The sequence below is a fragment of the Malaclemys terrapin genome, chromosome 4, assembly GCF_027887155.1.
Source record: "Malaclemys terrapin pileata isolate rMalTer1 chromosome 4, rMalTer1.hap1, whole genome shotgun sequence".
Lineage (NCBI taxonomy): Eukaryota > Metazoa > Chordata > Testudines > Emydidae > Malaclemys > Malaclemys terrapin.
Window position 1 is genome coordinate 28,294,163 of NC_071508.1, and position 26,060 is coordinate 28,320,222.

Consider the following 26,060-nt stretch of genomic DNA (forward strand, 5'->3'; position numbering starts at 1 on the left):
GAGATTGCATCCTTAACTCTGTATTTCCTGAATTTTAGTTGTGTAAGTTCTCAACCTTAGTCATGTATTGTCACTAATTTTGCATATAGGTATCTCCATATTCAGCAGCTTTCTTGGTATGGACATGATATTAAGATGGAACACTAATGAATTACAAAGTGTGTTTTCCAAGATATGTTGCTACCTGGCCAGCGATCACGAGGTTGCCTAAAAGCTTCGGTGGCATGATAAGATCACCAATGATGGTCATAAACTGAATATCCAACTGGACCTAGTTAAAGATCAGTCCAGGTGGTGCTCGATCTACAAGGAGGCTATATTCCTTTGGGATTTGCCATGATGCTGCTGTTCTCCATATCCATATAGCAATACATAGCTGTATCTAGAGCTATAAAATCTGCATTGGCCAGGAACGGCAAACCACAGCCACTGGGAGCTGCGGGGGGGGGGGGCGTGCCTGTGGACAGTCAACGTCAGCAAAATGTCTCGCGGCCCGCAATCAGATTACCCTGATGGGCTGCATGTGGCCCGCGGGCCGCAGGTTGCCCACCACTGTTCTAAAGCCTTCGTGCTTTGGAGCAGGGACTTGAAATTTCGCAGGCAATTGGCCCTGGTATCAGGGACAAGCCTTCTGCCGACCTCTTGAAAATATGCCCAAATTTGACCAACTAAGAAGTCTCTGAAAATCTCAGTTTGTACATGCTCAGTAAAGACGGAGTTTGGCAGCTACATTTTTCAAAATTTCCATCTGCACTGAGTATGCTCCACCCTGAGCTGAGCAGGACTTTCCCTGCAATTGCTCATCCCACTTGCAATTGCTCATCCCTCCTATGCCCTGAATACTTCCCCAGCCCTGCTAGAGCCTAGGCAGTGTGGAGGAGGAACAGCACAACTGGAATGCAGAGGGGTGAGGAGCAGAGGAGAGGACAAGGTTAGACTAAGAGGTGTAGGAGTCATAGGAGTGGGAAATAGGAGAAGAGGAGGACAGAAGGGGAGGTGGGGGAGGAAGGGAGAGATAGGAGCAGTGTGGGACAGGTGAATGGAGTCAGAGGCAGAGGAGGGCAGGAGCAGAGATGACAGCAGAGGGGGACAGGCTGGAGAAATGGGGGTAAAAGGTTCTGTGACCACTATATACACCCACCCCAAGAATCTGGAATTAAACTCAGGAGACTTGGGTCTCACCATTCCTCTGCTGCCGGCAAATAGCTGTGAAATCCACTAAATGTCTTTATAAATATGCCCCCGGGTTCTGATTTGTAGAAGGGTTGGGTGCTTGCAACTGAAGTCAATTAGAGCTGCAACCCCGAACATATAATGTGCTATAAAAATGCTAAGTAACTCCAAATATTTGGCTGGGGGCAGCTCCAGTTGGGCATTTGACAATTTTGGCTTTAATCTCTCTGTGTCACTGTTCCTCATCTGAAAAATGGGGATAATAATCTCTCTATATCTCAAAGGGGTGTTGTGAAGAGAAATTCATTGATGTTTGTGCCGCACTCAAGTACAATAGTGATGAGCACCATAGAAAAGCCCATATAATTAAAGACTGTATCAGAAGGCCGAATTAAGGTTGCAGTGTTAGCCAATACATGTATGTTAGACATAGTATACATCACATTAGGTAGGTATTATGCACATGGCATTAATATAATATACATTATGGTAGAAGGGTTGGGAAGTTGTATTAACGGAATGTATTAGGCTCTTTCCACAATTCTGTTCACCCATGTCAAGTATCCCACAACATTTTGCAAACCTGAAGTCAGCTTTGGCATTAGAAAACAGGAAGCCTGTTAAAGCCAGGATACATGAATGGTATTTCCTAGCACAGGTTGGGAGGTACTTCTATACCTAACTGGTTTGGAATGTAGAAAGGTACCGAACAAGAAGTTAAGGAATTGGTGGGCTGCTCTTAGATTACATCTAAATTATTTTTAAATAGGAACAGTCATGATATAAATATAGGTGGTTTTGGGGGGTGTATCTTTGAAACATCTTCTGTGAAAAGTAAACATGCTGCGAGATAAAAATTGCTTCTCAGAAGGAGGGCATGTATGTCTCTTTTTCATATTGTATACACCTCTACCCCGATATAACGCTGTCCTCGGGAGCCAAAAAAATCTTACTGCGTTATAGGTGAAACCGTTATATCAAACTTGCTTTGATCCACCAGAGTGCGCAGCCCCATCCCCCGAGCACTGTTTTACCACGTTATATCCGAATTCATGTTATATCGGGTCGCGTTATATCGGGGTAGAGGTGTATTTTGTCTTTAGACAATAACTGTGGCTGAGTTTGGTTATTTTGTCTCTCGAACACTCTTCGTAATGAACCACAAGTCAATCGGTTGGTTATACTATTAATCAATAACAGGCAACTTAATTTCTGGCTTTTTCTAACTTCTGAGAGCTTGACTTTGCAAACTTAATATTATTTTAATGTAAGCTAGGGGGCTATAATATAAATGTAAGATAATTATCACTTCCTACGGATGATGGACAAATGGGGAAAAATTGTTTGTTCCTTTGTAATGTATAAAATTTTTGCTCCTTTGTAATGTATAAAGAAGGTCTGAACATTCTTCCAGTTTTTCTGCTTTTTACATCAGAAATTCAGGTCTACACTTACCTTGTTTTTCCCTGGACAGTTGGGAACTAATAGGATTATGACTTCACAGACAGCAACAAAGTAAGCCCTGATACCTGAGAGGGGAATGGATTTATTCAGATTTTTAAGCACTTTGTTTTGTCTTTTTCAGTAGCACCTATTTAACTCAAATGCCTGAGAAACAGCTGGGAGAAAAAAAAATCTGAGTTAAAGATCAAACACCTTGACCCCCTTCAGCTCAGGGCTGACAGAGCTGCTATTCTACATATCCGGGTCCTCCAGTGTAACCTCCAGCAAAACAGAGAAGACCAGAATGGACACTCCTGATATTCACAGGGTAAGAAACAATCTGTTTTTTTTTTTTCAAATACAAGCACCTTTCAGGCCTTCTTCATAAATTATAAAGAAAGAGGAAAGCTTAAAAATCCAAATTTCCTTCCCCCCACCGCCTGATCCCTTTTAAAAGGATATGGACCACAAGGCTGATCCGCCTTTAAAAAGACAGGACTCCCATTATTACTTCTGGGATCCAGTTCCTGGTGCAGGGGTGGGGGAAGCACATGAAAGAGTGGAGAGCCAAGATCACAGGGAAGAAAAGCTCAGAGATGCTACATATGGGACCCCTTGGCAGCAGTACACCCAAGCCAGGGGCTGGGAATGGCTTGTCGTGCAGTTATCTCTGCAGTGCAGTACCCATAATAGCATCCTCCCACACTATCCATACTACAGTAGAGGGGAGAACTCGGAGCATGGCACAGCAAGAGGACAAGACAGAGCGCTTCAGTAAGACAACACAGCACCAAACCGGACACCTGACACAAGAGATGGTCCTGCCTGCAAACAAGGGGATCTGATGAACAAGGGGATCCATCTCTCTTCCACCAACCAGCCCTAATATCCTTTAGCTCAGGGGTGGGCAAACTTTTTGGCCTGAGGGCCACATCTGGATATGGAAATTGTATGGTGGGCCATGAATGCTCATGAAATTGGGGATTGGGGTGTGTGAGGGGGTGAGGGCTCCAGTTGGGGGTGCGGGCTCTGGGGTGGGGCCAGAAATGAGGAGTTCAGGGTGCAGGAAGAGGCTCCGGGCTGGGGTAGGGGGTTGGGATGGGGGGAGTGAGGGTTGAGGGTGTGGGTTCTGGAGTGGGGCTGGGGATGAGGAGTTTGGGGTGCAGGAGGGTGCTCCGGGCTGGGACTGAGGGGTTTGGAGGGCGGGAGAGGGATCAGGGCTGGGGTAGGGGATTGGGGCCCAGGAGGGGGACAGGGGTGCAGGCTCTGGGCAGTGCTTACCTCAAGCAGCTCCTGGAAGCAGCGGCATGTCCTCCCTCCAGCTCCTACGCAGAGGCATGGCCAGGCGGCTCTGCGCGTTGCCTGTCCTGGCCAATGGGAACTGCGGGGGTCACGCTTGGGGCGGGGGCAGCGTGCAGAGCCCCCTGGCTTCCCCTATGTGTAGGAGCCGAAGGGGGGACATGCCCCTGCTTCCGGGAACCGCTCCCCGGCTGGAGCGCCGAGCAGGGCAAGCCCCGGACTGTGCTCCCCGGAGAGAGCTCAAGGGCTGGATTAAAATGTCTGAAGGGCCGGATACGACCCATGAGTCGTAGTTTGCCCACCCCTGCTTTAGCTAGACATCTCACAGACTGCCCTCTCCTATAGTCTATATCCATCACCTTTCCCCTCTGCCAGCCCTAGCAAAGATTCCTTTACCACAAGACGTGCATGTGTGAGCGTTTTGTAGGGTGCGATAGGGCCTAGTGTCTATGATGCTCGCCTTAGGGCTCATGGCACTGCAGAAGCATCTGATCTGACAGGGAGCAGGGGATCCAGCCTCCTTCCCTATGCATTTGGAGGAATGCCAGGGTTAGGAGAGTTAAAGCAGCTGTGGAGTGGGCAAAGAGCGTAAATTACCCCAAGTGAGTTTTAACACCTCTTTATATAGTAACTTATCAAAGGCCCAGCTCCCCTGTGGCATTTGCTTTCTAGCAGTTCGGCATGCTTGGCTGCCCAGAAAGATGTCGGTAATAGAGGGCTTGGCTACACTGGCACTTTACAGCGCTGCAACTTTCTCACTCAGGGGTGTGAAAAAACAGCCTCCTGAGGGCAGCAAGTTTCAGCGCTGTAAAGCGCCCGCGTAGACAGTGCCCCAGCACTTTAGCGTTGCCAGTGTAGACTAGCCCAGAGATATAAACCGACAGGAGACAGGAGTTTTGGAAGCTGCAATGTTCCCTCATGCTTAAGAAAGGCTGCGACATGCAGAGAATGCAATGAGTGACCCTGCACATGCTCCCAGCCACCCATGGTTTGCCTCTATGGCAGGGCCCTGCTGACATGACTGAGAGGGGCCTTTACTAAGCATCGTTGCCATGGTTATTGAAATATTCGCACAGAAGTTTTCATAGGAGAATCTCATCGTACTTTGTAGTGAGTGAATTACGCCTCAAATACTCCTCCGAGGTCAGTATCATTATTCCCATTTGAAAGGTGGGGAAACTGAGGCAAAGACAGCAACAAAGTAAGGACTAGAATCCAGGAGTCAATTCCCAGGACCCTGCTCTAACCACTAGACAACACTGCCACCTAGAGGTGGGAATAGAAGCAGGGGCCCTGACACACAACCCTATTGCTCTACTCACTAGAACACACTCCCTCCAGAACCACAAATAGAACCCAAGGATTCTGGGTGCTGGGGCCCTGCTCTAACCACTAGGTCGCCCTCCCTTCTAAAAGTTATAGGTAACAGTTAACTTCATTGAGCAGTCAAATGACAGGCAGCAAGTGCAGTAAAGTCTCTAATGAAAAGCTTAGCTGGAAAAAGATAAATCAAGGGAAATAAAGTTCTCTCATGTGACCCCCTTCTCCGAGATTCCCAGTTCATCTTTCTGAAATGTACAGGAATCATCTCTACCAAGATGAGCACCTTTATGTCAGTGTAAATGCACCCAGCCTACAGGACACTGATTCAACCGATATGGATAAGCGGTATGACTCTGTATTGCCAAAACTCATTAGCCAGGCCCCCAAAATCATGAGATTGCTTTTGTAAGGATTTCCTGATTTTTTTTAAGCCTTTTCCTTGGCTGTTTGATTTCTGAACCTTTCTAGTGCACTTGGGCCACATTTTCAACCTTTTCTATGCCACCACAAGGGACAGAAATTCACTTTTTAACCAAAAGTGGAGATTCTCACATCATCACATGATACCAGGAGCTGGGCCTTTAAGAAAACTGTCCAAAAGCAAAAGACTTGCAGTAAAATTATGAGCGTCAACAACACTGAGGCCTCTGTGTCTGTCTTCTGGATAGTGAGCGCTTCAGAGCAGGGACCGTCATGCACAGCTCCAAGCATATTATCGGTTGCTCAACCAATAAATAATAATACTGCCTTACTGTAAAACTACCCTGGAAAAAGAGAGCTGGAAATGCTGCTCTGAGAGACTAGGACATAGCATGAGATGGTCTCATCCTTCAAGCGCTTACTGTCTAAATAGACAAAGCAGACAAAAGGTGGGAGAAAGGAGGTGGTATCATTCCCAGTTCCCACTAGAAAAGGAAACTGAGGTGCAGCTAGATTTAGTGACTTGCCCAAAGGTCACACAAGGAGCCTGGAAATGAACCCGTATCTCCCGAGTTCTAGTCCAGGACCTTACCCACCAGTATACTTCACAGTAGCCTCAAAGCTGCTCTAATATTACCGCAGGGGCAGGGCAGAACCAGCTCTGAGATCAGAGTCACAAATGGCTCCACAGGGCCTCCACTACCTCCAATGGACCCTGTATCCACTGGACACAACTGCAAATCTAGCCCCATGAATTCTAGAAAAAGTGGATTAGGAGAATGCATTAAGTGGATGCATATAGGACAAGGAGCCAGGAACTCCTAGGTTCTTAACACGTCTTTGCCACCAACTCCCTTTGTGGCAAATGGACCAGGGATGATGTCACTTAATTCATTAGAGCCAAATTTCAAGAACAGTTCCACATCCAGTTCTCATTAAGATCAATGGAAAATCCCCAAACAATACCTCACACTGGAGAACAATGGAGAATTCACACACACAATTGGGAACAATGGGGATGGCAGACTTGCAAATTTGGTCATTAATGTTGGAAGACTCTAGGCTAGCGATGTGCAAAGTGTGTTCTTCTTATCTATTAAAAAGAACAGGAGTACTTATGGCACCTTAGAGAAGAAGTGGGCTGTAGCCCACGAAAGCTTATGCTCTAATAAATTTGTTAGTCTCTAAGGTGCCACAAGTACTCCTGTTCTTTTTGCGGATACAGACTAACACGGCTGCTACTCTGAAACTTATCTATTAAAGCAATGGTAGAGCCAGAGCATAACATTTGCTGAAGGATGAAAATCCCAAAAACAATTTTAGGAACATCAGAATCAACCTAAAGAAACAGCCCAATGGTCCATCTAGACTGTTATCCTGCTCCCAAACACGGCCAGCCTTGGATGCTTCAGCAAAACCCCTATAAAACAGCTGATCAATTGTGTATTATGTAGTGCAGTAGGAAGTATTAGTTCCTGACCCCAGCTGCTGATTAGCATATGACCTGACGCATGATGATTGGCAGTCCTTGAGGTTCTTATCCAAGCCAGTGTGCCCGTGGATATTATTCATGCATTCAGAACCTAGCTGAACTATTGGACTCAATGATATCCTGCTGCAGTGAGTTCCACACGTCAGTTCTATAGTGGATTATCTCCTTTTCTCCATTTTAAATTTGATTCCCTTGGAGTTACTAGAGGAAGAAATTATTCTAAAAGAAGACAATGTTCCTGCCCTGCAGAGCCTGCAGTCTAAAGAGGGCACCCCTTTCTGTGAAATGGGCATATTACCCTTCCAAATTCTGCTGCAGAATTAGCTTCCCCAGGCAACTGCCTCACACAACCCAGCCCTGGAAAACTGCACTTTCTTCCACCTCCTCCTCATGGAATGGTCCTCTCTTGCCATGTGTTTAATTATCTTCTCAGCAGCAGCTTGATCAGGATTAAGTATCCTGTGTTCTCCTAAACAAAACCTGGAAAGGATGGATGGCAGCAGGGGGAACAGACTAAGCAAACAGACTAAGCAATTCGATATGCATCATGGTGTCTGGCTTGCCAGCGTTAGAGCAGTAACAAAGTCTGTGCCAGCCAGTTATGGTGGTGGGGGAGGGCAGGGAGATGAGGAACTGGGCTGAGATCTACTGAATTCATTTCACACCGATTCACTGAGCAGCCATCAGATGGGAAGGAGAATGAACAAAGCCAGTGACAAAACTCTCCATCCCAACTTCCTGAGCCATCTAGTCCCAAAGGCTACGCACAGCTGTATCTTTTCAGCTTAACCAAAGTGGGAGAGACAAGGTGGGTAAGGTGATATCTGTTATTGGACCAACTTCTGTGGAAGAGACAAGCTCTTGAGCTCCAGAGAGTTCTTCTGCAGGTCTTGGCCTGTGTTCATCATGTCTTTACTCATGGAGCAAGTGGCCTCCAAGGTTTTTGTCCCTTTGCTGGTATCGACGCGAGGAATTAACACACTAACAGGTTTATGTTTTGAAGAATCAGGAAGGAAGCATGCCCCACCGAGCAGAGCAGCTTAATCTCAGAGACCCCAGTTTATGCCATTGCTTTTGCACAGGGTCCAAGACAGCAAGTGACTTCCAAATCCTTTTGTTGCCTGAATCCTGCTGCTTGGAGATTGAATGATGCCCTTTGCTCTCCCTGCTGATCTCAGTGATGGCTCCCCATTGGTGCCATTGCAGTGCATGGACTTGGCACGTGGAGGGGAGGGCAGGGGTAGCGAAAATGCTGGCTGGAGAGGACATCGTAAAATAAGAATCTGGCACTTATTAGCAGCCAAGGCTTATGTCAGACTGCTGCAAATATTCCTCCCCGACCTTTTCAAGCATGTTTTCTGAGAGAGCCTACACTCATTAAGTGCTACTTGATCCTCTGCTAATGCAGCAATTACAAAAGGACCACGAGGGCTTATCTGATCAACACCATGACTAGGGAATGGGGCTGCATGCTCCCATTCTTCCCAGGACTGCTTTTCCCCACTTGCCTGAGGTGGTCATTAAACCATCACAGTTTTAGGATTCAGAGTGGTGGCTGTGTTAGTCTGTATCAGCAAAAAGAATGAGGAGTACTTGTGGCACCTTAGGGTATGTCTACACTACGAAATTAGTTCGAATTTATAGAAGCCGGTTTTATTGAAATCGGTTGTATACAGCCGATTGTGTGTGTCCATACATAAAATGCTCTAGGTGCTCTAGTCGGCGGACCGCGTCCACAGTACGAGGCTAGCGTCGACTTCCGGAGCATTGCACTATGGGTAGCAATCCCACAGCTATCCCACAGTTCCCGCAGTCTCCGCCGCCCCTTGGAATTCTGGGTTGAGATCCCAATGCCCGGATGATGCAAAACAGTGTCGCGGGTGGTTCTGGGTACATGTCGTCAGGCCCCTCCCCCCCCCCCCCCCGTCACAGCAACGGCAGACAATAGATTCGCGCCTTTTTACCTGGGTTACCTGTGCAGACAACATGGAGCCCGCTCAGCTCAGCTGAGCTCACCGTCACCATATGTCCTCTGGGTGCCGGCAGACGTGGGACTGCATTGCTACACAGCAGCAGCTGCTAACTGCCTTTTGGCGGTAGACGGTGCAGTAGACTGGTAGCCTTCATCGGTGATCTGGGTGCTGGCAGCCGTGGGGCTTGCCTTTTGGCAGTAGATGGTGTATTACGACTGTTAGCCGTCCTATTACAAGTCGGGTCATCGCACATTAGCAGAGTCTTCCCCGAGCAGCCGATCGTGCAATAGGCCTGAAGACCATCATCATACACTAACTGCCAAGCGCCCCGTATTTGCTGCCAAGCACCCAGAAAGATGCCGAGGGCTATCAGTCACGCTGCACCGTCGTCTTAAGATGTAAAAAATAGATTTGCTCTGTATTCATTTGCTTCCCCCTCCCTCCGTCAAATCAACGGCCTGCTAAACCCAGGGTTTTCAGTTTAATCTTTGGGGGGACCATTCTGTGTGACAGTTGTTTGTGTTTCTCCCTGATGCACAGCCACCTTTCTTGATTTTAATTCCCTGTACCTGTACGCCATGTCGTCACTCGGCCCGCCCTCCCTCCTTCCCCTAGTCCGTCAGATACTACTTTCGCGCCTTTTCTTTGAATTCTGGGTTGAGATCCCAATGCCCGGATGATGCAAAACAGTGTCGCGGGCGGTTCTGGGTACATGTCGTCAGGCCCCTCCCCCCTCGTCACAGCAACGGCAGACAATAGATTCGCGCCTTTTTACCTGGGTTACCTGTGCAGACAACATACCACGGCAAGCATGGAGCCCGCTCAGCTCAGCTGAGCTCACTGTCACCATATGTCCTCTGGGTGCTGGCAGACGTGGGACTGCATTGCTACACAGCAGCAGCTGCTAACTGCCTTTTGGCGGTAGACGGTGTAGCATGAGTGATAGCCGTGGGGCTGGCAGCCGTAGGGCTGCATTGCACCAGCCCCTTGCCCTTTGGTAGGCAATGGTATATTATGACTGGTACCCATCGTCGTCATACTGGAGTGGCTGTCAATCATGGCCACCTGGGCAGACATGTTTCGATGATGATGGCTACCAGTCGTAGTATACTATTTTCTGCCAATTGCCCAGTATTGTCTGCTAAGCACCCAGAAGAGGCCGAGGGCGATGCTGGGTGCTGGCGGACGTGGGGCTGGCAGACGTGGGGCTGCATGCTACACAGCAGCAGCCCCTTGCCTTTTGGCAGACGATGGTATATTATGATTGGTATCCATCATCATCGTACTGGAGAGGCTATCACTCATGCTGCACCGTCGGCTGCCAGCTTAAGATGTAAAAAATAGATTTGCTCTGTATTCATTTGCTTCCCCCTTCCTCCGTGAAATCAATGGCCTGCTAAGCCCAGGGTTCTCAGTTTAATCTTTGGGAGGACCATTCTGTGTGACAGTTGTTTGTGTTTCTCCCTGTTCCTGTACCTGTACGCCATGTCGTCACTCCCTCCCTCCCGCCCTCCCTCCTTCCCCTGGTCCATCAGATACTACTTTCGCGCCTTTTTTCTGACCAGGCGCCATAGTTAGCACTGGGATCATGGAGCCCGCTCAGATCACCGCGGCAATTATGAGCACTATGAACACCACACGCATTGTCCTGGAGTATATGCAGAGCCAGGACATGCCAAGGCGAAACCCGGACCACCCGAGGAGGCGATTGCAGCGCGGGGACGAGAGTAATGAGGAAATTGACATGGACATAGACCTCTCACAAGGCACAGGCCCCAGCAATGTGGAAATCATGGTGTCACTGGGGCAGGTTCATGCCGTGGAACGCCGATTCTGGGCCCGGGAAACAAGCACAGACTGGTGGGATCGCATCGTGCTGCAGGTGTGGGACGATTCCCAGTGGCTGCGAAACTTTCGCATGCGTAAGGGCACTTTCATGGAACTTTGTGACTTGCTTTCCCCTGCCCTGAAACGCCAGGATACCAAGATGAGAGCAGCCCTCACAGTTGAGAAGCGAGTGGTGATAGCCCTGTGGAAGCTTGCAACGCCAGACAGCTACCGGTCAGTCGGGAATCAATTTGGAGTGGGCAAATCTACGGTGGGGGCTGCTGTGATCCAATTTCCCAGGGCAATGAAAGACCTGGTGATAGCAAGGGTAGTGACTCTGGGCAACGTGCAGTCAATAGTGGATGGTTTTGCTGAAATGGGATTCCCAAACTGTGGCGGGGCCATAGACGGAACCCATATCCCTATCTTGTCACCGGAGCACCAAGCCACCGACTACGTAAACCGCAAGGGGTACTTTTCAATGCTGCTGCAAGCCCTGGTGGATCACAAGGGACGTTTCACCAACATCAACGTGGGATGGCCAGGAAAGGTACATGATGCTCGCGTCTTCAGGAACTCTGCTCTGTTTCGAAAGCTGGAGGAAGGGACTTTCTTCCCGGACCAGAAAGTGACCATTGGGGATGTTGAAATGCCTATCGTGATCCTTGGGGACCCAGCCTACCCCTTAATGCCATGGCTCATGAAGCCGTACACAGGCAGACTCCTGGACAGGAGTCAGGACCTGTTCAACTACAGGCTGAGCAAGTGCCGAATGGTGGTGGAATGTGCATTTGGACGTTTAAAAGCGCGCTGGCGCAGCTTACTGACTCGCTCAGACCTCAGCGAAAAGAATATCCCCATTGTTATTGCTGCTTGCTGTGCGCTCCACAATATCTGTGAGAGTAAGGGGGAGACCTTTATGGCGGGGTGGGAGGTTGAGGCAACTCGCCTGGCCGCTGATTACGCGCAGCCAGCCACCAGGGCGGTTAGAGGATCACAGCAGGGCGCGGTGCGCATCAGAGAAACTTTGAAAACGAGTTTTGTGACTGGCCAGGCTACTGTGTGAAACTTCTGTTTGTTTCTCCTTGATGAACCCTCCAAACCCCCGCCCCCCCGCGACCCGGTTCACTCTACTTCCCTGTAAACCAACCACCCCACCCCACCCCAATTCGAGCACCGCTTGCAGAGGCAATAAAGTCATTGTTTTTTCACATTCATGCATTCTTTATTAGTTCCTCACAGAAGTAGGGGGATAATTGCCAAGGTAGGCTGGGATGGGTGGGGGAGGAGGGATGGAAAAGGACACACTGCATTTTAAAACTTTAACTCTTATTGAAGGCCAGCCTTCTGATGCTTGGGCGATCATCTGGGGTGGAGTGACTGGGTGGACGGAGGCCCCCCCACCGTGTTCTTGGGCGTCTTGGTGAGGAGGCTATGGAACTTGGGGAGGAGGGCTGTTGGTTACACAGGGGCTGTAGCGGCGGTCTCTGCTCCTGCTGCCTTTCCTGCAGCTCAACCATACGCTCGAGCATATCAGTTTGATGCTCCAGCAGACGGAGCATTGACTCTTGCCGTCTGTCTGCAAGCTGACGCCACCTATCGTCTTCAGCCCGCCACTTGCTCTTTTCATCCCGCCATTCAGCCCGCCACCTCTCCTCTCGTTCATATTGTGCTTTTCTCATGTCCGACATTGACTGCCTCCACGCATTCTGCTGTGCTCTATCAGCGTGGGAGGACATCTGCAGCTCCGTGAACATATCGTCCCTCGTCCTACGTTTTCTCTTTCTAATGTTCACGAGCCTCTGCAAAGGAGAAACATTTGCAGCTGGTGGAGGAGAAGGGAGAGGTGGTTAAAAAAGACACATTTTAGAGAACAATGGGTACACTCTTTCATTACAAAGTCGCATATTTCGGCTTGCAGGCAGCCATGGTAGGCCACAGTGTTTTGGCTTTTTTAACCTTCTTAACATGCGGGAAAGGTTGCAAACAGCAGCGCATTTTCCATATCAAGGATGAATTGGGTTGTCCATTTAAAATGGGTTTTCAATCTAAAAGGAGGGGCTGCGGTTTCCCGGTTAACATGCGGCACAAACACAAGTAAACCACCCCCCCCACACACACACACGATTCTCTGGGATGATCACTTCACCCCTCCCCTCCACCGCATGGTTAACAGCGGGGAACATTTCTGTTCAGAAGAGCAGGAACGGGCGCCTCTGAATGTCCCCTTAATAAAATCACCCCATTTCAACCAGGTGACCGTGAATGATATCACTCTCCTGAGGATAACAAAGAGAGATAAGGAATGGATGTTGTCTGCATGCCAGCAAACACCGGGACCATACGCTGCCATGCTTTGTTATGCAATGATTCCAGACTACGTGCTACTGGCCTAGCGTGGTAAAGTGTCCTACCATGGCGGACGGGATAAGGCAGCCCTCACCAGAAACCTTTTGCTAACGCTTTGGGAGTACATAAAGGAGAGCTTTCTGGAGATGTCCCTGGAGGATTTCCGCTCCATCCCCATACACGTTAACAGACTTTTCCAGTAGATGTACTGGCCGCGATTGCCAGGGCAAATTAATCATTAAACACGCTTGCTTTTTTGTGTGTAATGTTTACAAATATTTACAAAGTTACACTCACCAGAGGTCTCCTGTGTGCCCTGAGGGTCTTGGGTGAGTTCGGGGGTTACTGGTTCCATGTCCAGGGTCACAAACATATCCTGGCTGTTGGGGAAACTGGTTTCTCCGCTTCCTTGCTGCTGTGAGCTACCTACAGTACCTCCATCCTCATCTTCCTCGTTCCCCGAACCGTCTTCCCTGTGTGTTTCTCCAGTGAGAGAGTCATAGCACACGGTTGGGGTAGTGGTGGCTGCACCCCCTAGGATCGCATGCAGCTCCGCGTAGTAGCGTCAAGTTTGCGGCTCTGCCCCGGACCTTCCGTTTGCTTCTCTGGCTTTGTGGTAAGCTTGCCATAGCTCCTTAATTTTCACGCGGCACTGCTGTGTGTCCCTGTTATGGCCTCGGTCCTTCATGGCCTTGGAGATCTTTTCTAATACTTTGCCATTTCTTTTACTGCTACGGAGTTCACCTATCACTGCTTCATCTCCCCATATGGCGAGCAGATCCCATACCTCCCGTTCGGTCCATGCTGGAGCTCTTTTGCGATCCTGGGACTCCATCACGGTTACCTGTGCTGATGAGCTCTGCGTGGTCACCTGTGCTCTCCACGCTGAGCAAACAGGAAATGAAATTCAAACATTCGCGGGTCTTTTCCTGTCTACCTGGTCAGTGCATCTGAGTTGAGAGTGCTGTCCAGAGCGGTCACAGTGAAGCACTGTGGGATAGCTCCCGGAGGCCAATAACGTTGAATTCCGTCCACACTACCCCAATTCCGACCCGCAAAGGCCGGTTTTATCGCTAATCCCCTCGTCGGAGGTGGTGTAAAGAAACCGGTTTAAAGGACCCTTTAAGTCGAAAGAAAGGGCTTCGTTGTGTGGACGTGTCCAGGCTTAATTCGGTTTAACGCTGCTAAAGTCGACCTAAACCCGTAGTGTAGACCAGGCCTTAGAGACTAAAATTTATTTGGGCATAAGCTTTCGTGGGCTAAAACCCACTTCATTGGACGCATGCAGTGGAAAATACAGTAGGAATATATATATACACACAGAGAACATGAAAATATAGCTGGGTATGGCAACACCCATTTTTTCATGTTCTCTGTGTATATATATCTTCGTACTGTATTTTCCACTGCATGTGTCCGATGAAGTGGGTTTTAGCCCACGAAAGCTTATGCCCAAATAAATTTGTTAGTCTCTAAGGTGCCACAAGTACTCCTCATTCTTTTTACAGTTTTAGGAGGCACATTCCAATGGAAACCCAAGCCTGGTCCAGGGCATTTTGCTTTGCAATGGTTGCACAGGCTCAAGGAAGAACCTCAAAACTCCAGGCCTCAGCTCCTTCTGCCCGTCCAAGGAAGCGGTGCCACATGGTTTGAAGGTGATGACTGGGGAGCAACATTGGCAAAGGACTCTCTGCTACCCAGCATCTGCAGCAGGCTCCTGTCATCAGATCTCCCCATTGAGGGAGATGGTCTGTGGCAGAGGCAAGCCCAGATCAACCTCCAGAGACAATCACAACCCCAAACTCAGCTGAGATGGGCCCTCTCCATAGTGGACTGAGCCAACCCCCCAATTCATACACCCCTAACATCAGTGAAATCCTGCTCAGCCTTCATCTAATCCAGAGGACCCCACTGCTTCTAGCTCAAAACCCTGTCTTCATGAGGAGCCACACCACGGCCACTGTCCCTCCTGAGGGATTCAACCCAGTGACACCTCCCCAAGAGTCAGCCAGAGGGTCACTAGAGTGAGGTTTCTCCATCCCTACTCATGGGCTGCCCTCTCCCCTGGGGTCCCAGCCCCAGCAGTGACAGACACAGCGCAGGACACTCCTTTGCACTGCCCTTATCTTAACATTTTTCAAGTCTTTGTAGCTTAAAAGCCACAGAAAAGCATAAATTCCGAACATCTCACACACACACACACACACACACACACACACCATGATAACAAATTGTTTTCCCCTTTATGACTCAGAACTTAATTTAGCTTTGCCAAGAAAAACCGGTGAAATGGCAGCAGCCCCGCCAGCTGCATCCAAGCTCCAAGGCTGCCTCACTGAGTGCTAGTCATACATCTGAGAGCAATGGTCAGGGATTGCACTGGGCTTGGTTAGATGTGGGTCAGTGACAGCGTGGGGGACATGGAATACAACAAGCACTGAGTTAGAACTGCTTCTCACCACAACCATTAATGATAACAGGGGGTCTGCACACAATTCCTTCCATGCATAGCTAGAAACAGGGCTGGCGCTTCCACTAGACGATCCTAGGCGGTCGCCTAGGGCGGCAGGATTTGGGGGGCGGCATTTTGCCACCCTGGGTGGAAATTTGGCAGCGGGGGGTGCTTCTGCTCCGGGTCTTCGGTGGAAATTCGGCGGCGGGTCCTTCACTCACTCCGGGACCCGCCACCGAAGTGCCCCGAAGACACGGAGCGGAAGGACCCCCGCCGCCGAATGCTCAGAGAAGGAGCACTGCCGCCTAGGGCGGCAAAAACCCTGGCGCCGCTCCTGACTAGAAACACCCTCTGTGTGAGCATAAACTAGCCCAGGTGACATCATGCGCTTCCCTGAAAACAACTGAAAAAGCAGAGTGGCCGGTTGACGTGAACTGGCACAGCCTGCAGCATATTCAAAGCCATAGGCGCCAACTCTATAGGTGCTCCCGGGGTTGGAGCACCCACGGGGAGCAGCCAAGCTCCCTGCCCCCCGCCTCAACTCACCTCCACCTCCTCCCCTGAGCATGCAGCGTCCCCCAGCTCCCAATGCTTGCCGCCGTAAAACAGCTGTTTTGCGGCAGCAAGCGCTGGGAGGGGGGGAGAGGAGGGGGAACGCGGCGCACTCGGGGAAGAGGCGGGGCCCAGGCGGGGATTTGGGGAAGGGGTTGGAATGGGGGCGGAGCAGGGGTGGAGTCGGGGCAGGGTCGAGCGGCGGGGGGGGGGGTCGAGCACCCACTAGCGCTGGGAAAAGTTGGCGCCTATGTTCAAAGCCTGTTATGCTGGAAGATGTCTGGATTCGCATCACAAGCCATGTGGATGGGAGGACTTGGAAGTGCCGTACTACATATTGGGACGCTCTGTACCTCGGGCAAATACCACACAATCATTTTATAAAGATGAACATATGGGTGTAGGGTATCGAATGCAAAGTTTGTCATGTTGGGTGTCTTCAGAAGGCTCATAGAATATCAGGGTTGGAAGGGACCTCAGGAGGCTATCCAGTCCAATACCCTGCTCAAAGTAGGACCAATTCCCAACTAAATCATCCCAGCCAGGGCTTTGTCAAGCTTGACCTCAAAAACCTCTAAGGAAGGAGATCCGACCACCTCCCTAGATAACCCATTCCAGTGCTTCACCACCCTCCTAATGAAAAAGTTTCTCCTAATATCCAACCTAAACCTCCCGCTTGCAACTTGAGACCATTACTCCTTGTTCTGTCATCTGCTACCACTGAGAACAGTCTAGATCCATCCTCTTTGGAACCCCCTTTCAGGTAGTTGAAAGCAGCTATCAAATCTCCCCTCAGTCTTCTCTTCTGCAGACTAAATAATCCCAGTTCCCTCAGCATCCCCTCATAAATCATGTGCTCCAGCCCCCTAATCGTTTTTGTTGCCCTTTGCTGGGCTCTTTCCAATTTTTCCACATCCTTCTTGTAGGGTTGGGCCCAAAACTAGACACAGTACTCCAGCTGAGGCCTTACCAATGCCGAATAGAGGGGAACGATCACATCCCTCGATCTGCTGGCAATGCCCCGGCTTATACAGCCCAAAATGCCATTAGCCTTCTTGGCAACAAGGGCACATTGTTGACTCATATCCAGCTTCTCGTCCACTGTAACCCCTAGGTCCTTTTCTGCAGAACTGCTGCCTAGCCATTCGGGCCCCAGTCTGTAACAGTGCATGGGATTCTTCCGTCCTAAGTGCAGGATTCTGCACTTGTCCTTGTTGAACCTCATCAGATTTCTTTTGGCCCAATCCTCTAATTTGTCTAGGTCCCTCTGTATCCTATCTCTACCCTCCAGCATATTTACCACTCCTCCCAGTTTAGTGTCATCTACAAACTTGCTGAGGGTGCAATCCACGCCATCCTCCAGATCATTAATGAAGATATTGAACAAAACCAGCCCCAGGACCGACCCTTGGGGCACTCCACATGAAACCGGCTGCCAACTAGATATGGATCACTACCCGTTGAGCCCGACGATCTAGCCAGCTTTCTATCTACCTTATAGTCCATTCATCCAGCCCATACGTCTTTAACTTGCCAACAAGAATACTGTGGGAGACCGTATCAAAAGCTTTGCTAAAGTCAAGGAATAACACATCCACTGCTTTCCCCTCATCCACAGACCCAGTTATCTCCTCATAGAAGGCAATTAGGTTAGTCAGGCATGACTTGCCCTTGATGAATCCATGCTGACTGTTCCTGATCACTTTCCTCTCCTCTAAGTGCTTCAGAATTGATTTCTTGAGGACCTGCTCCATGATTTTTCCAGGGACTGAGGTGAGGCTGACTGGCCTGTAGTTCCCCAGATCCTCCTTCTTCCCTTTTTTAAAGATGGGCACTACATTAGCCTTTTTCCAGTCATCCGGGACCGCCATGAGTTTTCAAAGATAATGGCCAATGGCTCTGCAATCACGTCCGCCAACTCCTTTAGCACCCTCGGATGCAGCGCATCCAGCCCCATGGACTTGTGTTCGTCCAGCTTTTCTAAATAGTCCTGAACCACTTCTTTCTCCACAGAGGGCTGGTCACCTCCTCCCCATGCTGGGCTGCTCAGTGCAGTAGTCTGGGAGCTGACCTTGTTTGTGAAGACAGAGGCAAAAAAAGCATTGAGTACATGAGCTTTTTCCACATCCTCTGTCACTAGGTTGTCTCCCTCATTCAGTAAGGGGCCCACACTTTCCTTGACCTTCTTCTTGTTGCTAACATACCTGAAGAAACCCTTCTTGTTACTATGCACTGAGCATAGTTGTTATAGTGATGTTATAGTAATTGTTACAGTCACGTTATAGTAAGGTTATAGGTTATAAATTCATGTATATAGTTATGAGGCCGAAAATGTATCCTCATGGCATAATGCAAGCCCATGCAAAAACTCTCCAAGAACAGAGATGCAGTTCTCACCTCGTCAGGGCATGGATGGGACAAACCCAGCCCAGCCTCACAGGAACAACGGACACTGGCTTAGGCAGCAACTATCTGTTAGACCCTCAAGGGAGTCACCCCCTTTCCTTTGGGCAGTTTGGGACTGCAATGAGGAAATGCTCACCTGACTCTGAAGGGGGGGGGGGCGCAAAGCCAGGAGGAAAGAAAAAACATGATAAAAGGGAGAGACATTTTGCCATGCTCTCTCTCTCCCACCTACATCTACAGACACCACCACCACCAAGCGACTGAAGCGCTGATCAAAGGGGAGAACCTGGCTGAAGGGCAACCAGCCAGCCTGTGGTGAGAAGCATCTAAGTTTGTAAGGGCATTGAAAGTGTTAATATCATCTTAGAATGCGTTTTGCTTTTATTTCATTTGACCAAATCTGATTTCTTGTGCTTTGACTTATAATCACTTAAAATTGATCTTTATGGTTAATAAATTTGTTTCTTTATTCTACCTGAAGCAGTGCATTTGGTTTGAAGCACGTCAGAGGCGCCCCTTGGGATAACAAGCCTGGTACATATCAATTTCTTTGTTAAATTGACTAACTTATATAAGCTTACAGTGTCCAGTGGGCATGACTGGACACTGCAGATGGAGTATCCTAGGGTTGTTTCTGGGACCAGAGATATTGGCTAGTGCCATTCACTTGCAAGTAGCTGGGAGCAGCTTACATGCCAAACGCTGTATGTGAACAGCCCAGGAGTGGGGGTTCTCACAGCAGAGCAGGGTAAGGCTGGCTCCCAGAGTCAAGGATTGGAGTGACCTAGCAGATCACTGGTCCAGACAACACCAGAGGGGAACGTCACACATAGCAATTCACAAGTGTCAGAGACGGAAAGGCCTCGTCCACCTCCTCCTGGAGCCAGCGCAGGATTGTTCCTTACAGGAGAGTCCCTTGGGTTTGGTCTGGAATAGTTTTAAAGTCCCAAGCATTGGGGATTCCAGCACTTCCTATGGAGAGGCCAATACATCTCATTGTCAACCTAGATCTCCCAATATTCAGCCTAAACATTCCCGGTCATAACATTAGAATCATAGAATATCAGGTTTGGAAGGGACCTCAGGAGGTCATCTAGTCCAACCCCCTGCTCAAAGGAGGACCAATTCCCAACTAAATCATGTTACTCTTAACATCTCTTGCTAGCTGCAACTCCAAGTGTGATTTGGCCTTCCTGATTTCACTCGTACATGCCTAAGCAATATTTTTATACTCCTCCCTGGTCATTTGCCCAATCTTCCACTTCTTGTAAGCTTCTTTTTTGTGTTTAAGGTCAGCAAGGATTTAATTGTTAAGCGAAGCTGGTCACTTGCCATATTTACTGTCTTTTCTACACATCGGGATGTTTTTTTCCTGCAACCTCAATAAGGATTCTTTAAAATACAGCCAGCTCTCCTGGACTCGTTTCCCCCTCATGTTATTCTCCCAGGGGATCCTGCCCATCAGTTCCCTGAGGGAGTCAAAGTCTGTTTTTCTGAAGTCCAGGGTCCGTATTCTGCTGCTCTCCTTTCTTCCCATTATACTTAGTTATGCCCCCGTGACCCACCCTAAATCATTCCTCTCCTGCTCGGGTGTTAACACCTGCCAGGAATTCCTAGACTGCTGCCAGAACCCCTGTATCACTGCTTACCGATAGTCAGCTCTTTTAACCTTTCATCATGAGTCATTCTCTGCACTGGTGGCTCTTCCCTGAACTCTACCATGAGGCTACTGTAGGAAGCCAAACTGGAACCTGGACTCAACCAGCATCTAAAAGATCTTAATGTGATCTGGGGGCCATTCCTGTTCAGGGCCCAGTGGTGCACTGGCGGGGGGTGTCTAGGGACCTCTTGTTAAAATCCAGCCATCGTTTTTGCAGGGAAGATTGGGCGATCACTTTACCAATGCTGGAGCCCCACCCCCTGGATGCTGCTAATTCATTCCGAGCAGAGATGGCTTGTCTCTGGGGCTTCTGCCTGCATTTCCCCCACTCTGCCTTTGGAACGGAACTGATTGCAGGTGTCTAGTAATACCACCCTTTGCCCAGGGGATTGTCCTGCTCAGCTCCCCTACAATTTCATTGTTCCTCTTGCCTCATTTCCAGAGTGGAGCACTGTGCTATACTTGAAATATTTTCAGGAGCAAAACATTTATGGCCAAAGGACACTTATGAGTCTGTTAGCCAAGGGGTGACCTTTCGTCTCATTTTTGTTGATGGGGGCAATAAATAAATTCCCCTGGCAATTGCCCCCCTCCCCAATCCTTGGGGTCTATCACTGGCTAAAGGGGAATATTTTTGTGGAAGCCTTATGTTAAATACTCAGGGGGTAGCCGTGTTAGTCTGTATCTACAAAAACAACAAGGAGTCTGGTGGCATCTTTAAGGTGCCACCAGACTCCTTGTTGTTTATGTTAAATACTGGCAGCTCAGGCTGCCTGATGTGCCTTATGAGCTCTATCCGGGAATCGCTTCCTCCCCACTGAAATGGGGCAGGAGTTTGGTACAGCACAGCAATGCATCGGGACAGGACAGGGGAAGAAGTGAGGAAAAATCCTGTATGCAACTGAAACACACAGGAATTGTAGGAGGCAGAATGCAACTGCCCAAGGTGGAATCTGGCCAGGACACCTGGCCTGACACCCTTACTCCTGCCAAAAGTGCTAAGGGATCTGTAATGACCACAGGGGCTTTGGTTTTATAGTGCATCCAAAGGGCAGCACCACCGGGGCATTGCTCCAGTCTTGGAACAAAAGGAAGGGCGCCCCCTACTGACTCACAATATTGGGTTTTCTTTGGTGGCCTCCCATCCAAGTACTAACCCAGCCCATCCCTACATAGTCTGCAAGGTTTCTGGATTGCAGCTTGAGGTTAAATGGCTGCAGGCCACTAAAAATGTGACCCTAAAATGTTCAGACCAAGATACACCTGGCCCGTTTGCTCAATTTATTCACTTCAACCCAGTTTCCTAGTGCGCAGTGCCCATGCCACCCTGCGATGAGCCTGCCAGACATCTGGCTGACTGGGCCTGGCACCCTCCCAGAGGCAGCTGCAGGATTTAGTCACTTCCAGCACCCCCCTCCCACTTGTGCCAAGTCAGAAAGGAACATGCTGGGTCCAGGGAGGTCATAGAAGCAGAGTAGTGAGAAGGCCCAGGGTGAGGGGATAAGGACAGGCAACATCCCACTCAGTGCCACCAATTCCTCGACCCAGCACACCCAGTGTGAGGAGATGCCCACACCTACACACATGGTGTACCATGGCTCACGTGGGCCAATAGCAGGAGGGTGTGCAAGTGCCTGGAGCCATTTCTGCCAGCAGCGCACAGGGGAGCTCCCAACCCATGGCAGTGCAGTAGATGCTGTTGGGTGAGCAGTCACCCTCCCAATGACCCAGAGATAAACAGCCCTGACAAGCATGGGTAAGCCAGGCTCCAAGTGCCCTTCTAGCCCCGATCTCATGGTGACTGACAACCACTGGGCAGAGATGAATCCCTTCCCTCACGCCTGCCTTGCAGCACTGCACTGCCAGCTATCTGGCATTGGGCAAGGGATGCCATCTTCCCCTGGAACATCAGGGATTGGCAGCTTGTGGAGCCAGCTTCCCAGAGCATGGGGGTGGCTGACCAGGGCAGGATACAGGGCTAAGTATTGCAGTTATTGGGTGCCTTATAGACAGCTAGGCTGACTAGACTCCTGGGCCCATCTACTATGACAGGAGGTGGGGTGAGAGCACACCATGTATGGGGCTTTGCAATGTCTACGTTTGCATTAGTGCCACAAGAGCATATTGTCTTTGGTGGGAACACCAAGCAGAGCTGGAGGTTGCATTCAGCGTATTGACACTGCATCACCAGGGTTTGTCTGGAGGCTGCTCTCACAGAGGTAACAGCCTGCGGACGCTGCTGGCTATGGAGAAATTGCCCAATCTCAGCGCCCAGTTCTCTAGCACTTAAGGCTTACCTATACAAATGTTCTTCATGGCAAGCTTGGGCTCACTCCATCCCACTGCTCTGCTGATGCCCCTCAACCTTGACCGTGACCTCTAGATTCCCACCTCCAAGCCTCTTTTCACACTGCTCCTTATTCTTGGAACAGCCTCTCTCATCCGAAAATCCCCTTCCTCTGTCCCCAAGTCCCCTTATAACCAGATGGGGCCCAATCCCAAACCCCAGATCCAAACAACCCTAATGTTCGAAAGCCATTCCCAGATCCTAATTTTGTGCCCATCTTTACTTCAGCCCCATCCCTCCCCTTCCACTGTCCACTCCTACCCTCGGGTCCCATCCAAAGCTCCTTAGACCTGAGAGACCCACACCACAGTGACCTAACTCAGGGTATGTCAACACTGCACACTAAGCCCCAGCTCTGGTTGAGGGTGGAGCCCCACTCCCCCTTCTGTCCACACACAAATTACTCTGACTCAGGTCAGTAAGCACTCAGGACCCTGGTCCTAGGAGCTTGCTGCGGGGTGTGATCAGAGTGTGAGTCCCACTGTGACTCAGGGCCAAGCCCTGTCATTTTGCAGTGTGCACATCGGTCAAACCGCAGACCTGAGTCACAAGATCTGCATAGTGCAGTATGGATGCGTTAGCACAGCTGTGAGACCCAGGCCCGGCAATTGTAAGCCCAGGTTTACAATGCAGCGTGGACGCTTGGAAACACGGACTCCACAAGCCCGGGTCCTGCAGACCCTGGGTTAACACTGAAGTGTGGACGTTAGATAAGAACAGCCACACTGGGTCAGAGCAAAGGTCCATGTAGCCCAGTATCCTGTCTTCCGACAGTGGCCAATGCCAGGTGCCCCAGAGGGAATGAACAGAACAGGGAATCCTCAAGTGATCCATCCCCTGTTGCTCATTCCCAGCTTCTGGCAAACAGAAGCTAGGGACATTCTCCCTGCCATTGTGTACAAACAACCTAGGATGGCACTACTAAAGTCTTATCTCTAATGACCCAAAGCAAGACAAATTGGAACCCAGGCCTCAAGACAGAAGGCCACTCTATTAATCCAATGTATTGTCTAGTCTGCTTATACTAGAGTTTTTGTTTGGTTTGTTTGGTTTGAAGGTAACCATGCTGATTTTCTTGTTCAGTATTTAAAAACAAGTGTACTCATTCTATTGGGTATCTGCATTATAATAAGGAAGGCATGTTTTTACTTTCAATTTCTTCTTATTCTGTAGTCTAGCAGAGCTGGAAGCGCTGCAGGGCTATGGTGCCACATAACTAACCCCTCTTGCCAGTGAAGCAAGACTGACTCCAAGAGTCCTCTGGACCTGATTTTTGGTGAGATTGTGTTTTAAATTCTGGGAGGAATGTAAAGCAAAGAAGGTAAATCAGAAGGGAGTGGGAGACAGGTTTCAGGGCTCTGAATGGCATCAAGACCCCCACCTCATAGAAACTAAGAGAACGTTAAAAAGCTCTAGCAGATCCAGTCATAGCACAAGTTCCAATAAAATAAGGCAAAGTGTCTAGTACTGTAGTTAGATCATGGCCAAGGCATTAGGACTCCTCGGTTCTATACACAACTCTTACATGGATACACGTGTTTAGAGCAGTGTAACACCTGCCTCCCCAGAGGCCTGCAGTAAGATTGACCAAGGAACAGAGCCACTTCCCTCCTCTAGGGGCGCTCATTTCTCCTCAGCCCGGCTGTTCCTGGGATCAGCAATGGGGAGCCCCCTGCAACTCCCTGTGTCCTTCACCCCCGGGCGTGAGCCCGAGCCTCGTTCCCTGGCTCGGATCCGCGCTGGGGGTTTGTGCCTTGGCAGAGCGGGGGTGGGTGGGAACAGGGCCGGGCCGGGCTGGGCGAGCTCCCCGGACCCCAGCTGGGCCTCCTCCTACCCTGCTCCGTGCACGACAATGCAGCTCCCGGCGCCTGCCCCGCACAGCCCCCGTACGATGCCCGCGGCCCGCGCCAGGGACTTGGCCCGCAGCGTTTCCAGCTGGTTCTTCTCCGTCAGCGCGCTGCCCCCCAGCTTCACGATGCAGCCCACGGCAGCCATGGGGCGTCCGCCCCACACATAGCCACCCCCACAAACGCAGCCACTCCCCCCGGCCCGCACACAGCCACTCCTCCCCCGGCCCGCCCCATACACAGCGACTCCACCCCCACCCCAGCTGGGTGACACCACTTGCCAGCACCATTAACCCTTCGCACGCCCCTCAGGAAGCCTCGCCCGGAGAATCGGATCCGCTGCCCTGGGCAGCAGCTGGCGAGCCCCTGGGAGCGGCGGCCTCCGCCCGTAGGTCCGCTCCAGCCATCGCCCCACGTCCCCGCAGCTGTTTGAAGGGGAGTTAGAAGTCGCTGGGGGTTGCACGTTAGGTGTGCTTCTCTAGTTCAAGCTTGCACCCGTGTCAGCTAAAATTAAATTAAATTAATGGAGATATCCCATCTCCTGGAACTGGAAGGGACCTTGAAAGGTCATTGAGTCGAGTCGAGTCCAGCCCCCTGCCTTCAGTAGGACCAAGTACTGATTTTTGCCCCAGATCCCTAAGTGGCCCCCTCAAGGATTGGGCTCACAACCCTGGGTTTAGCAGGCCAATGCTCAAACCGCTGAGCTATCCCTCCCCCCTGCTCTAGTGCAGCAACCCCCCCCCAGCCAGGGGCTGGGTGTGCCTCCATCTCCTCTCCCCCCTCCCCCCAGGCCAGGGTCCTCCAGTCTCACTCTGTGCCAGGGGCTCCATGCGCCTTCCCTTCTAGGCAAAACTCAGAGCTTAGTTGGTCCTACCCCACTGCTGTTCCATGGCCACAGGGTGACAGTGGGTTTGGTAGGGGTCAGTCCAATTCCTGGGAAGTGTGTATGTGGGGGGGTGGGTATTTCTACATAAAACAACCCCTCACTTAATGCCCTGGTTTAGCTACAGTGGAGAGACCAGGAGCACCGTGGGGCTTCCAAAGACACAAGAGTTAAGACAGCGAGCCTAGCTCCCTGTGACTTTCCCTAGGATGGTGGGGGCTAACTCCCTTCAACTCCTTGGAAACCACCAGCCGTCTCTCCCCCCATCCTTCCGGGCCGAGGCTGAGGTGCACTGGTGGGGAGGGGAGGGGGCTCTGCTAGTCCCTGTTCTGTGCGAGGTGTGGGAGGTGTCAGTCTCTGCACCTGTCAGCCAGCCCTGGCTCAAGCACTAAGGCCCAGCTCCTTGAAGGTATGTAGGCACCTAACTCCCATTGATTTCAGGCACCTAAATACCTTTGAGCTGGGCTGAAAAACTCTCCATTGCCACAGGAGGAAGCAGATTCCACCCCCATTGAAAGCAGGTGCACAGATCACTTCACACACTGCCCCTTGGGAGTAGCTCAGGATCAGTCTCCCCTTGTGCAGATGGGGGCAGTGACTGCCCAAGGTCACAC

General features: G+C 50.3%; 1 protein-coding gene across 1 annotated transcript in view; it reads right to left on the reverse strand.

The window, feature by feature from the left end:
* The window catches only part of LOC128835853 (uncharacterized), a 43,693-nt gene extending 18,956 nt beyond the window's left edge, over positions 1-24,737 (reverse strand). Inside the window, exon 1 of the mRNA XM_054025693.1 lies at positions 24,551-24,737. Within this exon, the coding sequence (XP_053881668.1) occupies positions 24,551-24,711 (161 nt within the window). The 5' untranslated portion in view covers positions 24,712-24,737. The remainder of the gene's footprint in view (positions 1-24,550) is intronic.
* Between the last annotated feature and the right edge of the window lie 1,323 nt (positions 24,738-26,060).